Source organism: Excalfactoria chinensis, chromosome 3 (genome assembly GCF_039878825.1).
Source record: "Excalfactoria chinensis isolate bCotChi1 chromosome 3, bCotChi1.hap2, whole genome shotgun sequence".
Lineage (NCBI taxonomy): Eukaryota > Metazoa > Chordata > Aves > Galliformes > Phasianidae > Excalfactoria > Excalfactoria chinensis.
In genome coordinates, this window is record NC_092827.1 from 79,150,660 (window position 1) to 79,169,059 (window position 18,400).

Genomic DNA, 18,400 nt, shown 5'->3' on the forward strand with positions numbered 1-18,400 from the left:
ATCTTTCATTTTAGACTAAATATGGGAAATTTCATTGTTTCCAGCAACAGATAAAGTAGAGTTTAGAACAAAGTTGGAATTTAAATTAAAATATACTGTAAATTTCCAGCAACTTCTATGCAATGAAGAAATAGTACCTTTCCTTTACTTACAACAGAAATGGCAAATTCCTGACACTATCTCTATCATTAACCAGTAATATATTAATAAGCAGGATTTCAAATGTCCTGCTCTAAGACTCAGCTGTGTAAGCCTGATGTTCTCTGTGTCTTGTAAAAGCCATTGCTGTCTATTGATTTGGGACATTCTAACAAGAACTTCCATTATTAATATTGTTTCCAAAAATGTTTCAAGCTTAACTAATAGACAGTAGCACAAAGGAAGCAAAAGGATAGTTTCTATTATTTTGTAATATTTTCATACATCTTGCAGCTTTCCTTAAGAAAATTAGCAATGAATTTATATTTAGATGTACATTTTTTTCTACCATCAAAACCCCTAAGTATTCTGTCAGCATTTAATTAAACATTCGCTGGGCCCTTCTTACTTAGATCAGGAGTCTGATATCCATTTTACATTAGGAAGAAAGCAGTTCCCAGTGTTGCATTAAAAATAGCCTGACACGCTAAATCATTTGCTGCAACCATTTAGGAGTTTTCCTTCTCCTGAAGGGCTCTTCAGTATTCTTTGAACAGAGAAGCAGCTGTTCTTCAAAACATTTAGGACCAAATTCAAATTGCTGACATGCAATATATTCTGGTTCCTAACCTGCAGGGCTCTGTAATTGCACGCACACACTAAATAAGAAAAACAACACATGAACTGTATTGACATTGTGGTTGTGCCTAGGGCCATACTACAGTAAGGAAAAGAAAGAGAAAAAAAAATGAAAAAAAAATAGGTAAGTATTCCAAAGATCTCTTCTTGTATAGGGTTGTTTATTTTTCAACATTTATAGAAGACTGAGAAGAACAACCACTGGTTTTCACTTAGATGACATTGGATACATTTATTTTTCATTAGAAGAATTAAGGGAATGGAGAACTAGCACATTCCTGCACAAACCTCAGGGATTAGGCTGTGCTGCATCTGGGAATTAACAAACTAGTCTCAACAAGCTTGATCTTTCTGGGAAAAGATAAAACTGAACTACAGGCTAAGCAAAGAAAGAACTGATAACCTTGCAAGATTTGTTCTAGGTTTTTTCTTCACGAACCACATAAAAAGAAAGCAATGTCAGACATTAAAAAAAAATATTATTACAACAAGCAAGACTGAAAAGAACAGCTTGTGAAGAGCCTTCTAGACAAACTAATGGTAGATAATTCACTGATAGTATAATTTTGTTTGCTTCTCTCTAGCACATAAATCCATAAGAACAAGCTGTGCTGTTATATCAGATACTGCATGTGATTTCATGAAACCCTAAAGCAGTTAATGAAGAATAGAGTACAAAGTGTGATGCATTTGATACTTACACATTTGGGACTCAAAATCCTATGACTGTATAAAACCGTAGCTGACATTTTTCAGTTTTTATTCTGTGACAAAGGCATCACAGATCAAAGCTGCTGACCAGCGTGGAAGTAAACAACAGAGATTTCTGACTCAGTAATAATTCAGCTAATCACAAAGACTATCCCCCTTTACTCATCTCTAGCAAAACAAATGCTCCACACCATCTGTGTAATGTCTTAGGCTCAATGGCTAGCTTGCTGCTCCACAGCTAACGCACTTCTGTTACAAATATATTCACGTGATATCCACAAAGTACAGGACTTAATAACGTAAAGCTATTTTTTGATGAAGAATAATGATAAAGATATTTAGATAAAATTACGTGATAAATACCTGTAAATTTAAATTAATAAGAAAGCCAAACCAAGTAACAATTAAAATCAGTGAAAATTTAATCTTGTCTTAGCATATATGTTATCTTGTTAAAAAGAATGTTTTAAAAGCAGCTGATCTGCATAGCTCTGAAGAGTTGACCTCTAAACCTGAGACAATGTATTAAGAGCTCTTAAAGGGCTTACTAATGATAAAGCAGAAATAAACTACTCGTTTTCAAGTAGTACTTAAAAATGCTGAATAACAAAAGAGCCCAAAAGAGGTAAGCTTGGAACATAAATGGGGGTTTGGTTAAAAGGAAATTATTTGAGGCTCAGAGATTCCAAAGAGGAGCTACAATGGAGCTGGAACCAAACATCTTGGGAAAGCAGATTCAATAAATTTAGCCACAGAGGATTAAAAACAAAACAACAACCAAATCTATGAAATAAGAACAGCCATAGTAGTTTAGAGCAAAGGTCCATCTTATTCAGTTTCTCTTTTCTGGCTATAAGGGCTGCCTGATACTGAGGGAAAGCAAGCAAGCAAGCTGTAAGACCTTTTCCCAGTATGTATTCTGGACCATCAAAGTGGTAGGTAATTCCTGATTTAAGAAGTTGAAGGAAATGCAGACGCAGTTGGATGAATGGACAAAAACATCATTGTTTTTAAGATTAGCAGATTTAACTTATTGTTTTTAAATGGCATGTAGAGATGTGACTGGTAACCTCTATTTGGATATGTAAACATTTATTTCTATATTAAACTTCTCAAGTGCATACATTACAGTGATCTGAAATCAAAGAAAGTAATGAAAGAAAACAGAAAACAGATGGCACATGAATATATAACAATTACTAAAAGGAAAAATGAACTTTCAATCTTGTGATACAAGAAAAACAAGTGCTTCATTTTTCCTCTTTTCTCAGCAAAAAGAAAGGAAAAATGGCAATAGTTCATTGCTGAACATCAATTCAACAACAAATCAGACACAGAGAGGATGAAGTAAAATATAATTGATTTTTAAAAAGATGGTAACATAATTCATTTCGTTGCAAAATATGAGAAGGTTATTGATAAAAGCAAGTACTTATGTGCCGTTCTGTGTTCTCAGAATATGCTGTAGTGGTCCCACAACTCAATCAGTGCTCCCATGGTACGGCTGGCAAGAACTTCCATAGGTCTATCATACCCATAAATTCAGAAGAGAGAAGCCTTCTGAACAGTACAGAACGTTTTCATTTACCTGACTGCATGAAGTGATTCCAGCCATCTCCAAATGTTAATTACTTTTTAAAAGAAAATAGCAGAAAAGAATGCAAACTGTACCCCCAGCTCCGCAGGTGGGTACAAAGGTGGATGAGTGAGCAGGGACCTATTATAATTATGCACCTGTATTTCTTGTTCTCCCAATAGAGTAATTTTCTTTTCTCCATGTGGTGGTAATAATAATGTGCTCTGGCTCCAGCAAGCTAAACTCAAAGAATGTTTCTTTTAAGACTGTCCTCTAGCAATAACAAAGGGAAAACTTTAACATGTGTGCCGCAAAGAGCAATGAGAGAAAAGTCAGGAACAGGCAAGTAATGAAAACCAAAGTTTTGTGTCTAACATATGGGGAATAAGTTTTCTCAAGGGGAAAAGAAAAGTTAGCTAGTGACACGATCTAAAAAAAAGCAAACAGTGAATGACATGTATTAAATTGATGGGAGACTATGGATGTTCTCAGCCCAAAATGCATGCTGTAGCCCATTTAACCAACCCAGGGGTGTGGTCCAGGCACGAAAGGGTTCCCTGAAAGCATGAAGAAAACACCACGTGGGTGTTCTGAATAAAATCAAATACTTTGTCTTCCTCACCATCACGTATAACTTCCAGCTATACTTGAAGCTTTGCCTACCAGAATCCAGAGGGGCCACAGCATCTCCTACCTTGAAAGAAAGTGCTATTTGGCTTAAAGTGGAGATGTATTGGAACACTTCAGAATAAAATTCAACTTAGAACCTCGAATGCTTGAAGACTCGTGAACTGAGCACTTATGATATAATTTGTAAAAGGTTCTAACAGCAATTTCCAAAGAGGGTAACTGAGCCTCATTTTGGCAGACACAGTCATCAGACCAAAAAAAACCAACCAAACAATCGTATAGAAAACAGGGCCGTGCTTTTAGCCCTCCCCACACCTCTGCACCCACAGGTATCGTCCTCGTTGTAGAAATCCTGTTTGCTGCAGATAACTATGATCAGGGCATGGTTTCTATCTGCTGTTTTGCTTCTCACACATTCCTGTTTATATAAAGTGAGAGTGAGGAGAAGGAATACAGCGTGCTTAATGTTAATAAAGAAGAAATTAAAACTAAGGCTTTGTGAGATGCGCTTAATTTGTCTCTTGTGACAAAAATAATTTGCTCTGAGAGAAATAACACGCTTCAATTAGAAAAGAGCGGGAAAGATGGAAAGAAGAGAAAACATACAGTTGAAGGGCCAGAGAAACAGACTCACTGCAAACAGATCTGACAGGAAGAGGCATATGAAGCTGCTATTTACCATCAAGTGCAGCACGCATGCATCACCTCCTGGCAAGCGAGTTTAAAACTGTCAGAATGCTATGGCTAGCGCATTCCTGCTAATCATATCAAGGGACCGCAGAACAAGGACAAGGATCTATTTTAATATTTACCACTCAGTACTAGCATCTTAGAAGTGTCCTTTTATGGATTTGTTTTACTCATCTACTTGTAAGGGAGGCTGGATACAACTTTCCTGCTGGAAACAATTAATTTAATTTTGAATGCAATTGAAGGGAATTCTAGAATATTTCTCTTTATTCATTAGGTCAGGGATTAAAGCTGCTACCTCCAGAAATCCTACGTAGGAAGAACACAGCTTAGATTTTCTGCTACCCAAGCTGTGTTTCTGAGAACAGAATCCCCCTGGTGAAGACTCCCGTAGCATCACATACTATCATTACCTCAGTTTCATTGCAGCAGAAGATGTCAGAATGGGTATAAAATTCTGGATCTAGGTCTGCAAGGGCTGGAGCTGGGTTAAATAAGGTTTTTACTGGAAAAAAAAAATAAAATGGAAAAAAGTCTAAATGTCTAGTATTTTAGATTCATAACACAACACCTGGAATATCATTGTGGTTAATACCTTCCAAGATTGCATTAACAGCCCCCGGTGTTTAGTATTAAATGCAAATAGCTCTCATTTTCTATGCCTTCATTTTACAGAACTGCTAGAATTAATCTAATTAATGTTCAGTCACATAATAGGAACATGACAGACGAGTAACAGAAAAAATAAGCAACAAATTATTAATTAAAAAAAAACACAAAACAAAAACAACAGGAAAAGTCTTAAGCAAATACAAATTGTTTAACTGATGGTTCTTCTTACAGGGTTTTAACAGGTTTTACAAGAACCTACTTAGTTCTAGATGTTTTTCTATGTTTTTATCTGCATTCTGTATGTGAAGAAACAGGGATATAGACTAATGAAGGACATGTCCAGACAGGGATTTAAATGTGGTTTTGAATGTGTTACCTAACTTGTTCAAACTGCCACATTGTAAAACTCTAGTGTAGACAAGGCACTGTATATTTTTAATATGTTATCTGGCAGAGCTAAAACCTTAGCTAAGGTAGGATAGAATTTGTTAGTTAACCTAACCCGAAACTGCAGCCCAAGGCTCTGAGTAACAGTAGAAAAGGTTTGTCATGAGGACAGAGTATATGTGACTTATTCACTGTTAATACAGGAAGTCTTCAGAGTCAGTTTGTCATTTTGCCAGTGTTATCTTTAATACTACAAGGCCATCACTTTTATATAAAGTGAATTCTCTTAATTAAGAAATATTGCAAGTGATCAAACCTTCCAATTTAGATGTCTGCATTTTCAGCCCTAAATGCTTACTTATCTGTAGTACATGGACACCCAGAACACTTCTGAATCCCACTTAGTTCCCTAAAGAGAAAGATCCTCAAAGCTTTCTGAAATCTCAGCTCCAAGAAGTTTAGAGGATACTCATTTTGATTAATACTTATGAAAGTTTTTTGCCTGTTACTACACAACTTTATCATGTCTACTTGTCTCATTAAAAATAATCTTACTAAAGGCACAAAGGCATTCACTCAGAAGTCAGAAAATGCCGGAATTAGGATTTCCAGTAAAATCTTCATTTGGCTCCCTTACATTATTACAATACAGTATGTATTATAATAAACTCTTTAATTATATGATCACATACCACTGAAAAACAGCATGTGAACACTTAATTAAAGACTGCAACCTAATATATATGCAGAAAGGAGACAAATTACGGTTTCATAGGAAAACTTAACTCTTACACTTCCTATTTTCTGAATTGCCACCCTAATTAAGTTTTTTTTTTTTTTTTTTTTTAATTTAATAAAACATCCCTAAATATTTAAGGTATAAATTCACAAGCAAAACAGACAAACAAAAAACCTCAACAAACATTATATATTGAAAAACAAACTTAGTCCTATAGTATCATAATGACATATACAATGCTCATGAACAGCACTAGAAGTGTTTTCCAGCTTGGGCTTTAAGTAATGCAGACTCATCACAAACAGGTTGGAATATGTTGCTATTACATAGTTCACTCCCTTGTTTAATATCTGCTTAGCAGGGGGGAGATGGAGGAACCTTAAGATTGTCTTTCAGGCTGTAAAGTACAGGACTTGTGTACATGGTAATCTACTTGGTTCCCCTTAGGAACACCAAATTATTTTCTGCCTAATTTTTGCCTTTCCATTTCCCAAGGTCCATTCTCCTAACATAACTTTCCATTCTTTACAGTTTGAATACTGAAGAGACAACACTGGGTAGGAATGGCGGGGAAGAAGCACGGATTTCAGACATGGGAAGCATAAAAGGAATTTTCTTAATTTTTTGAGATGTCAGAGGAAGAAGAAAGAGAACTGAAAGGAGAACCTCTATTTCCATGGCCTACAAGAGATCTATATCAGTATAAAAGAAGCTGCTTAAGATCAGAGAAATGAATGATACTGAAAGTCGTGCTTTCTGTCTTTATATAGAGTTATCTGTCATTTACAGAGCTTGGCATTACAGAAGCCTGAAAACCACTTTACAGACTTTGGTGTACGATAATATTTTGCCCATAAATGAAGTGGTTCTCCTCTTGGAATCAGCACGTGGCCATTAAAACCCTAAAATTTTCCAATCAGATTTCCACTGCAATTTATACCCACTTTATATTATTCATAACCCCTTCCTTTCTTCCTTCCTTCCTTTTCTTCACCCCGAGATTGTCATAAGGTCTTCAACAATCAGTGCTACAATTAGAGGATGTCAGAAGGTGAGATGTCTCCCTCTCCAACAGATCTGTGACATGTTCACTGAACAGAAGCAAGGGGGTTTTGCCTGAGCATCCATATTCTTTCTCAATCTTCATGATTATTTCATTCAGTCAGAATGGAAAAAACAGGAAAAAAAACACACACAAAAAAAACCCCTCGAAGCTGTGGTTTGAGGCATCTGGAAATGCATCTGTTCAACAAAAATAGTCTACTGCACATCCTAACACACTTTACTGCATTATACATGAGCGTACTGTAGGCTAAAAAAGAAAATTGCATTGGCTAAGGATGAATTTTTACAGTGCTACAAACTCAGCTGTTTACTTAAATTTGACTGCACCACGACACGTCAACATGTGTAGCCAGTTGCTTTATAGCAGAAGCAACCCAAAGTCTGCTGACACAAGACCTGCACAGTGACAGCAGACTGACAGCACAGAATTGGTGCTGGCCCACAGTTACCATGATCTCTTCTCAATATGTTGTGTTCTCTGCAGTTGCTAAATGACTGTTGAGTGTAGCAGGTTTCGATTCTCTGACACAGGCTGGTATCTTGCCAGAAGGAAGTGACAAAAAAGTAAAGCAATTTTGTAGAACTATGAGCAGACTTAGAAGTAGACAAAATAAGTCACTGATATTGGTTCATGAATCAATTATATTCCATTAGCCACTAGATTAACAATGCAATGATCGATTTTCATAAAAAAATAAAAACAAAACATAGTGAGTTTTGTTTCCCCCTCCTTACACAGACTGTAAGCATCCCAGGTGCTAGTTACTCAGTTAAGTAAAGTTTTAGAGTTTTTTTAGATTTGCATGAATCCATTTAGACATTTCAAAGAGAAGCCTAAATAATTCTTCAGTGTGCATGTAGTATAGTTCATACAACTTAGGACTATTACCATCATGCTAGCAAAGAAAATCTCTCTCAGACATGCATGTAACATAGCCACTTAAATCAGCACAAAATATGTGAAAAGGATGCATGAAGTTCTCCTACATCTGAAGAACTTCTTCTTCAAAAGAGTTCTCAAGTGCTGGAGTGGACTGCCCGCGGCGGTGGTGGAGCCACTTCTCCTGGTGATATTCAGGAAATGTTTAGAAGTTGTACTAAGGGACATAGCTTAATGGGAAATATTGGTGGGACTGGATGATCTTGGAGGTCTTTTCCAACCTTGGCAATTCTACAATTCTGTGATTCTATGATGCTTTCACTAGTGCATGAACAACAGTGATCACAACAGCTGCACAACAGTACTCAGTGCTGTAGGGGGACTGAGGAATAAAGAAGCCCAAGGTGCTATGATCTACTGGAGCAAGTCTGGGCCTATCTATAGGGATCCAATTAGTTCTGATCCCAGTTTCTTCTCTGACCAGCTGCACAGCTGACCATACGAGTTGACCCCTTATAGTCTATCCATAGTCTGGATAAATGAGAACAACATATGTTTAATATCATATAGATGCCTCTCTTGCATAATTATTTACTTAGTGTTGTTCAAATACCGGGGTAATTGCACTTGAGTAACTGAAAGAATTACAAGCATTTAAAGAAAAAAGGCATCATGTTGGTAGTGAAGCCCCATCTTGTTCAAGCAAAACACCAGCTTTCAACCAGGTGTATTCTACACCGAAAGAACAAGGGCCTACATTTAGAAGTACAGCACAGGAACAATTACTAATAATTTCACAGATCATAGACCATGACTGTCTATCCAGTGGCAGCATGCCAAGTCACACTCTAAGAATTCTTGTTAAAAGAGAAAAAGCTCTTTTTTTTTTTTTTTTTTTTTTTTTTTTTTTTTAAATTTTAAAATTAGGGATATTAACTGCCATGCAGAAAACCACAGTCAGTCATACAGCTATGCTACGAGAACAAGGGCATAAGTCTGTTTTTGAGGTTATTTCATTCACTTTGTTGTGTGCAGAACTCAACCGACTTGCATTCCTTATGCTTGTTCTGCACTGGCATAAGACCAGAGTTGGGCCCATAGTTCCTGACCTAATGACATTACAGTGTCTTTAGTCACAGCATGAAAATCAGAGAAAAAGCAGAACCAGCCATATATGGGGAGATTAGAAGGGTAGGGACTGATTTGCCATTCAAGTTAAATGTAGCAAAATTTTAAAACTGAATTCAGTTTTCATTAGCATAGCATGAATTTGTTGGTTATTTCTAAATAACACTAGTATGACAGAAGAGACCACATGATCTTTATTTTGAAAGCACAGTAAAGAATAGTTTTCATGCAACATGAGCGAGGGACACAGAAAGTCTTATGCTAAATTACCTCCACTAGCACGTGCCATTTTCAGCGCTTCAAGAGAAACAGCAGGGGTTATTTCTAGCTGGCAGACAGCCACTTTGGCTTTACAGATGATATCTGAAGCTCTCTTCAGGTCTTCTGAACTTAAAAGCAGATTGGCTCCTGGAACTATTACAATAACATTCTGACCTAAAGAGAAGATATTTTTTGCATTAACTTTTTGCAATAAAGTATGTAAAATGGTTATTTGCTTTTCTACAATACCTTTTAGGGGATGATTTCAGTTTTCTTTCAAAAAAAAACCCAGAAACAATGTAATACTTGTGGCATTTTCAAATATCCAATTACTTCAGAAGATAATCAAAACAATCAAATGATTAACAAATACAATACAGGAATGCAGAGTATATTTCTTCAGGAAAGTCATGAATGAGCTTTCCCCACTCTTTGGTTGTTTCCTATGAACCCTACAGAAGCACTAGTCACAGTGAAGATACAGAATATACACCCTAAGGCTGATAGGTGTACTTTGCTAAAGTATTCCAATAGCATTTGAAGACAAAAGCGTTGTGATCAATCTTCCCATGAGATGGAAACAGAATATTTACATAGCAATAGAAATTATGCATGTCCTCAATTTTAGAAATGCAGTCTTTCTCTGTCTACTTGTGAAACTTCAATTTAGAGCCCCTAACCAATATGAAAACCAGCATCAGCACGTTACCAAAAAACAGAGAGATAATGTTTGTGACTGAAGAAATCCTCAACAGAAGTGAGTAAAAAAAGGGGATGACAGACTTTTCTGAATCTGAAGTTGGTTGGTTGAATACTCTAAGAATAGCTTTACACACACAAGCACAGCAGTATCTCTAAGATTCTTTTCAGTCTCGTAGTTTGTTTTACAGTTAGGTGAGGAGGTTCATTTACGTAGGTTCCAAATAGGTTTTTGTTTTTCTCCAGACGTGCAAGTTGCCTTCTTTTATTGCAGTTTCTTTGTTTCTTTTTTAATCTCTGTTACAACACCTAGAGACCTTCAGGCATGGGTGCCTACAAATTAAAATTTATTATTAATCACTCAGGTATTAAATTCAATAAGTCAGTTGTTCCTTGATTTACAGGCTCAGCCCGCCCCCGCTGAAGGTTCCTTTAAGGACTGCCAATCATTAAAGGATACCAATTCTGTGATGAACTGAATTACTCTGTAAATAAATATTTATGTTTTTAAGTACATTATTTTTCTTGAATAAGACTTCAAAGTTCTTTGAATAAGAAACGTGCAAAGCTTGTCTCCCTAAATGTGCTCTGAAAAGAAAGCAGGACAATGGAAAGAATAATATAATGATCTCAGAGGGAGGGGCCCAAGCTTTCCAAAGCAATTCTGCTGTCAATGGTTTGGTACAGAACAGCTGCATTTGAAAAGCAAAACCTCAGCATTTAAAGCCAACGCCCTGCTTTTCAACAGACAATGATGGGCATCTCGGATTAAAAAACAGAAAGAAAGAAATCTGCAACAAGTAAATGCTATCAAAGATATCTGAATCCCGCTAAGGAGACTTTCAAAGGCAATAAGCATCTATTTTGCCAAGCATATATGCTGAACACTTATGGAGTAAAGCTGTAAAAAGAATAAAACACAACAGAACAAAATATATTTCGTTTTTGCCTGGACTCTGTGCTACGTAGAATCTGAGTCTCTATCTACATGTCTTGCTGCATTATCTTGCTAAACTATTTAGCTGTACTGACATGTATATTATTATTAGTCTTTAGAGCTAATGGCCCAAGGCGATAAGGAAGGCTGTTTGCTTAAACTTATATGTGCAAATTCAAGGTAGACCATGCTGCATTGGATTACATTCAGAAGCTTTTCTTTGAAACAACAAAAGGCCAGAGACTTAAAGTCTGCTTTAAAGCAAGCAAACCATACCTGCCAGAGAAATAAAGTACCTACTGCGGTGTAACAGACTTGACTGGCTTAAACTCAAACTGTAAAGAAAAAGCCACATTCTCTTTTTAGCTATGTATACCACACTGACTGTGAATGACAACAGTCACCAGAAATTTATACCAACGTGCATGAAAGCAGAATCTCGACCCATGGACTAACAACTAATACCAGAATTCTGTATTACCAGCATCCATCTTGTTGAAAGCAACTATTTCTTGCCAGGGAAATCAGATGGGAAATCAGCACCAGGGACAACAGAGTTAAAGACAGATGGTAAATAGGGGATGGGTTTATCTTGTCCAACATTAACAAATTTCACAAGTTTTCCAAAACATTCTACATTCTAGAGGATTCTAAGAAAACACACTTTTAAGGATTAGTTTTATTTGTTCCTTCAACAAGAAGATAAGTGTTTTCAGATGTTTTTCAATCTCCCATATCTTAGATAGCTTTTTTGAGGTGAACATTAACTATCAAAATGTCTGGGTGTCTCTTTCAACTGTAGATGAAGCCTTAAAACATTCACATAACTTAGAAACAACTCAAGTGAGGTGTAAATGTTGCCCACACTAAGAATGACAAAAATATATTCACTGTGTTACAGCTAATTCTAAAATATCTGTGCTTAAACTAAAAGTTTGTAGTTTTGCAGGGAGCATCTATAGAACTGCAAGTTTTGCAGATGTCAGCTAGAATATTAAAGGCCACATTCACAGCTCTTGAAAACGAGAACAGTTAAATAAAGCTGATAAACTTACGGAAGCTTACACCAGATGGGGATTGAGTCCAATCAATACTTTAAACAGCACACGTATGTATATGTAAATACTGTTCTTGGTTGGCCTTCTAAACCTGCTGCAGTTCCTTCTTAGAAGGTTAGATAACTCGATCTATACTTTTCTTCCAAGTATCCTTTTATATTTGCCACCAGATTAGAACTCTCAGTGGAAAGCAGTAAACACCACAATGCAATAATCCTCACTTTACTGTTAATACAGGATGAAGAGCCTAAAAGTCATCAGCAGTGCTTGGAACTCACCAAGACCTCAAAGAATACAGTTAAAACAACAGGTGCAGAGCTTCTGCATATTAATTAATTGGGAAAAAAGAACATATTTGTGACCAGAAAATGATTTTACAAGGAAAATATTTGCTGCTAAATCACACAGTTCATGGATACGAGGGCATGTTTTGGGTGTGTCACAGTGCAATAATTTCTGTGCAGTGACTTGGTAGAAGCATTGAATAGTTTTGTATATAGAATGTTCAAGTTCATGATGAATATCAACACATTGAAATTCTATAAAAATTCCGGTGACGTTTTGTTACAATCCTGAAGGTTCAAAACAAAATTTTCTCTTTGGAAAGCATCATCCAATCAAGTTGTCATACATATTCTAAGTTTGCTGTGTTTATTTAGCCTTACTGAAATATATATTTTGAATGTTTGAAATTTCTATACTGCCAGTGCTTCAGTATTGAAAGTACATTTACTTACAAAAATTGCATACTCACTGTTCATAACTGATTAATAACCTCATCAAGTCAGCATAAAGCCTATCTCAAGTGAGGGTTATCTCATAGTATTCTCTGTAGTTTTAGCTTGCAATAATCAAGAGCACCTTAATCACAACCTGCTAATCTCTGTTGCCCCCTCACTGAATTTTTGCCATGAATATGAAAGTTGTCAGATTGGTTCAAGCTACTGGCCCAGTAAAGGCAGCTTAATGGCAGTGTCAAGTTAGTACCAGATATGGACAAAGCTATAATAAACTTTAGACATAATTAATTAAAAATAAATAAATCCATAAAGAGTTTCTCTTCTTTTCTATATGTGTACATAATACAGCACATCTCATCATTTTATGGAGCTCTTACCTCTCAGTAAAACACAATTAGCAGAAGATGTGGTTAAGTGACAGTAGTGGAAAGAAAGCAATCTGAAAGAAGGAGCTGGGGTTCAATGGTACAATGCACCTCAAAGAAAACATGTTAAGAAAGGTGGCTTGAGGTACTAATTTTTCGCCATGAGAGTGGAAGTACAGATTAGAAATATGCAGTCCCAGAGTTGAAGACTGTGTTTGGTCTAGACCTATCTGAAGAGGAAGTCATATAAAAGAACTTGAAAGGAGCACCAGATTCCAGAAAAAAAGTGCTGTATAGATTTTTGAGACCAGCTCAGAGTGGACCTTTTACAGCATCTCTGGGCTGCACATTATCCAACACTACCATAAACTTGCTGAACATCTCCCTGTAATTTTGATTAAAGCAGGATTTAACCTTTCCTTCACTGAAACAACACTGTATTGTCTTAATACATAATGCAATTTTGAGAATTTTCCTTTTTTTCTTTTTCTTTTTTTTTTTTTTTTTTTTTTTTTAATTTTTAATATTTTGCCAATTTAAATAATGGTTGAGCTATACCTGTGCAATTCAGCAAAAAAACTTACAAGAAATTCAGTATGGTGCTGGACAGACAGACAAAGGCAATACAAGGGAATCTTTACTTCAAAACTTCCTCTCACTCTTTTCCTCCATCATAGTATGCTCCCTCTATTCGAGAATCTCTCCCCTTCCAGCTGTGATATTACACTGTTGATTGGATTTCTACAAGTATCAGTACTTATAAAGAACTGGTAAGATGCAGGTGAGCTACATGAAAATACAGCAATTAAAACATCATGATTTAAAGCGATATCTGTTTCCTGCTTGTTCCTCATTATCTTAACACAAACTGACACCCCCTGTCACCCCTACACACCACCAAATGCTTCCCTTATATGCATAATTTGAGCCAGCAGAAACTGCCTTACATGAGTATCTGCGCTGAATGCTGCGATGTTTCAGCTATGCCAGCACAACTACTGTGGTAAAGCATGCATGTATAGACAAGCCTTTTGAAAAGTGTGGTAAAACCTGTTTAGGTCAAAATCAGCCAGGTTTCTACAAGAAAATAAGTGTCTCTTGCAACAGCAAAGCACATAAGTACTGCTATTTTATTACAATTTACTCAATTCAGGCGCCAGATGGTTTTAGATAGAAGTAACAACCAAAACCATTATCAATTCTGTGCATCTGTTTGCATTACAGCACAGTTCTGACCAGGTTTGCACTTCTACTAGATTTTACATTAAATCTGAGGCCAGTGGAAACTTAATTTATTTTATTTTATTTTATTTATTTATTTATTTATTTTTAGTTTCTGAAAGAAACAAACTACATCATATTATGTTTTATTCTCTTCACTGTGAGAATCACAAGATTATCAAAGACCATTCACACTAACACATAAGGTAACCCACTGTTTACCAAGTGGCACTGATCAGTTTCCCTTTCCTAATGCTTATTACAGGTTTTAAATCCACAAGGTGCTTTTGGTTCTTATCCTTCAGAAATTCATTTCTACTTGTTCATATCTCAGCTATGCTTACCTTAGCTGGCCATACATATGAATTAAGAAATACTTAGGTTGCTCCTTATGCTTCTTATTCTGGACAACAGACCTAAAGCCAATTATGCACAAAGCAGTGAGGCCTGGGAACATGCTCTACTGGATTCTCACCGTCTCACCCATTTACAGTGATCACAGCAATGACTGTATGCAGCAAAAGAAAGAATTCTTAAGATCTGCAATAGTAATTTACCTGCTAATCTAAACCAAGAGAAGGCAGGTATCCAGTTTATTTGGTGTATTACAGGTACCTTATTCTTGAATTAGAGCTGTCATGCATTTGATTAATCTTTCTTAGGCAAAATTAAACTCACATCTCCAACTAATTTGCTTAATTTTCCTGAATGTTCCTGTGTAGACTTGCCTTTAGTCACCGTTCCTTCCCAGGTTTGCTCCTGGAGAGAACAGCCATGTTTCCTTTGCCGTCTTGAGCTGTAGCCCAACGTACCATCAAGTTACATAGGAACTTGTTAAGTTGATGTGTCAGCTAAGCTGCGGTACCTGTTCAAATGAAGGCTATTAGCTACACCAAAACTGAATTAATTTAGTCACACTTAATCTGTTATGTTTGCATAAACATTAATTGTCCTATGCTCTTAAGTTTTATCTAGATGCAAGTGGTTTTCCTAATAGCTCTCAGACACACAGTTTGCTTGAAGAGAAAAAGAAGGTTTTCAGAGGATAGCTTAGCAGTCTTGAAGAGGAATACGAAAACAAGCTAACTCTTCACTCCTTTTTCCCCTGCAACATGAGAGTAAAGGCACATGCCAAGGAAGAATAATATGGAAAAAAAACAGATTTGCCATTTACTCGTGTATTCAATGCTGCAGATGCAGCCTGGGATCAAGAATTGCAGTAATACTAAAAGAATAGCATAAATATTTCTACTACTAATAAGGACAATTATATTTTCTGGTTCAGAGCATAATGATTCATTCAGTGTGCTCAGGAGGCAAACTCTTCACTCATAGCAAAAGTGCTAAGCAAATCATGGTGGAAAAGGAAAGCTTTAACCTCCTTCTGATACACCTTTGTGCACAGTGTGAAACTGGATAGATCAGCTGGCTGGTTGAATTATGGTCATCATGATGCTAGTGTAAGGGTCTGACTCTGATGCTGTTAGGCACCTCATTCTACATATTCACAATAATGTATGAATAAGAACATGAAAAAGATGAAAGATGTAAAAAACTAATTCCACAGTTAAAGTGACAAGTCAAAGATGGTATTTTTTGTGGCAGTAGAGACATAATGAAGAAGACAACTCTGCATAGAAATAATGTACCTTCACTGTTGACAATTATTGAAGCAGTTCCAGTAACAGCATCTGCAGTCTGACCTACAAATGCTAAGAAAGGGAAAAGTTACAGCATGCATTAGTTCAATACATTACTTTCAACCAATAGCATGTGATTCAGTTTAATTGAATTAAATCTAAAATGAACTCATAACCTCCAGCAATTTAAAAATGCTAATTACTCTTTCATGTGCAACAATGCCAGAGAAGCAAACGAAAACAAAAAGTGTTAATTTACACCCACAAAACAGAAATGTGAGTCCAACATTCTTTAATTTGGCTACATCCCTGCTTTAAAGAAAGCATGTTATTTATACAGCGTTCTCAGGCACTCTCTACTCCTACATGGAAGTATTTATTTTATCCAACAGAACAATAGAGTCAAGGCTGGAGAAACCTAAGATATTAAAATAACACAGCATTTAATTCTCTGTTGATTTGCATTTTCAGTAGAAACATTAACGTGTAGTATGAAGGCAGCATGAGGCTATGTTTCCTCTTGGCATTATTATTCAGATATCTAGAAGTTAAGCTGGCAGCACTGTCTGTTATTAAGATTGTTCACTATTTACTACTGTAAGAGCAGGTTTTCAGATGTCAGATAATTTGTCAAATATTAACCAGTGGTCCAAAAGTTTCCAAGATAATGGATTGCGTTAAGTAACATGGTAGTAAAAAAAAACTGTCAAAAAAGTTCAGTTTTCTTTCCCTAAAAAGTGTATGCAAGTAAAATACAGTATTGTTTTTGAGGTAAATTCTGGTGACTTTCTGTTTAAGAAGCTCAGTTGTTTTAACATTTTAGAACAAGGACTTGAGGCTGGGCAAGGGCTGCCTTCTTTCTCAAGCTGTGCTCTTTCTGGAAAATTTAAATACCTGTTCAAATTTGAACAAGGCTGGAAGAAAAAAAAACACCCATAACATCATGATTATGCAGATCTGCTCAAGTACTGGAATTACTTGCCCTGGAGGTTCCCTTATCTAGCTCAGTTACATGGGTCAGAGCAGAACTTTCCTTGCAAATGTGGCTTCTTTTCACCACGAGCTAGGTTTGCATATTAGAATTAAAAGCAAAGACCTTGTGTCTTCTGTACTCTTTCTGCAGAAAATACACTGCATGAAGAAGCAGTTCACTGTTCAGTTCAAATGCAGAGGAGCAAGCATTGGAAGGAGAGAGAGCAACACAACAGTAAAGATCTAAATGGTCTGAGCAGTACTGGTAGCAGGTGGGGTGTGCAGACAGGAAGATCGGGAAAGTTAGGAAACAGAGTGGAACTGAAAAGAAAAAGGGTAGGGTGATATATTAAGAAACAGAAGAGCATTAAAAAGAAGTCATACGAAAAGGATCTAGGGTATGAAGTGGACAGAAGTGGATTTACAGCAAGGATCCAGTAGCCAGTATCCGTATGTATATAATTACAGGGATGGGATAGATGTGGATTAAACCGAGATGAAAAGCAAGTCATGGGACTGACATATGATAGTCCTGTGTGAAAATGTCTGTGCACGCTGAATCATCCTTGCCTCCAAAACCTGGAATGCAAGCTGGGATCCAAGACTCAATCATTTAAATCAGAAAAGAAGAGATGTTAGGCTGGCTATGGAATATATATTTTGATTAAGTGCTATGCATTATAATAGCTTTTTTTACATGATGAGAGACTTTATTCATGAGGTAGGCATGCTTCAGATTGATTTATAACTAACAGGCATTGGTTTTATGGTATCATTGCCTGTTTGCTTGTGCAAATTGGAAGATATGCAAAGAATAAACTTCTGTATATATTTGTGAAATATTTAGATGCTATATTGATAAGCAAAATGAAGGAACCCACAAAATACTAATAATTCTCTCTCTAAAGTGAGATTTGAATCATTCAGTAAATGAAACTTGATGCTGCGTATTAGACAGAATAAACAGAATATTGAATTGCCACCTAGTGATTTTATCTGCCCGCTCTGTCCACGCTGAGAGACAAGGGGTTTATAAACAAAACCATGATCACATACTTAAGCAGCACACAATAATACATTTACACAAGAGAGAGTTAGAGTTACAAAGGTGCAAAGATAATCAAATATGGTGAATGCTTAACTTTACCTTCTCCTGAAAGTCTTTCACCGTTGTTTTTTGTGCATATAAGTATTAACAAACACTGGCTGCAGTCTCTTAAATGACCGCACACCATTTTAAAAGTAGAAATAAAATGAACTGAGTTGACAAATGCATTTCTATTTTTTTTCCTTCTTTCCCAACATGAAATAG

General features: G+C 36.3%; 1 protein-coding gene across 1 annotated transcript in view; it reads right to left on the reverse strand.

The window, feature by feature from the left end:
- RBKS (ribokinase) overlaps positions 1-18,400 on the reverse strand; it is a 65,999-nt gene that overhangs the window by 22,967 nt on the left and 24,632 nt on the right. The window contains exons 4-6 of the mRNA XM_072330986.1: positions 16,126-16,188; positions 9,466-9,630; positions 4,798-4,889 (exon numbers count right to left, since the gene is read on the reverse strand). Coding sequence (XP_072187087.1) covers positions 4,798-4,889; positions 9,466-9,630; positions 16,126-16,188 — 320 coding nt within the window. The remainder of the gene's footprint in view (positions 1-4,797; positions 4,890-9,465; positions 9,631-16,125; positions 16,189-18,400) is intronic.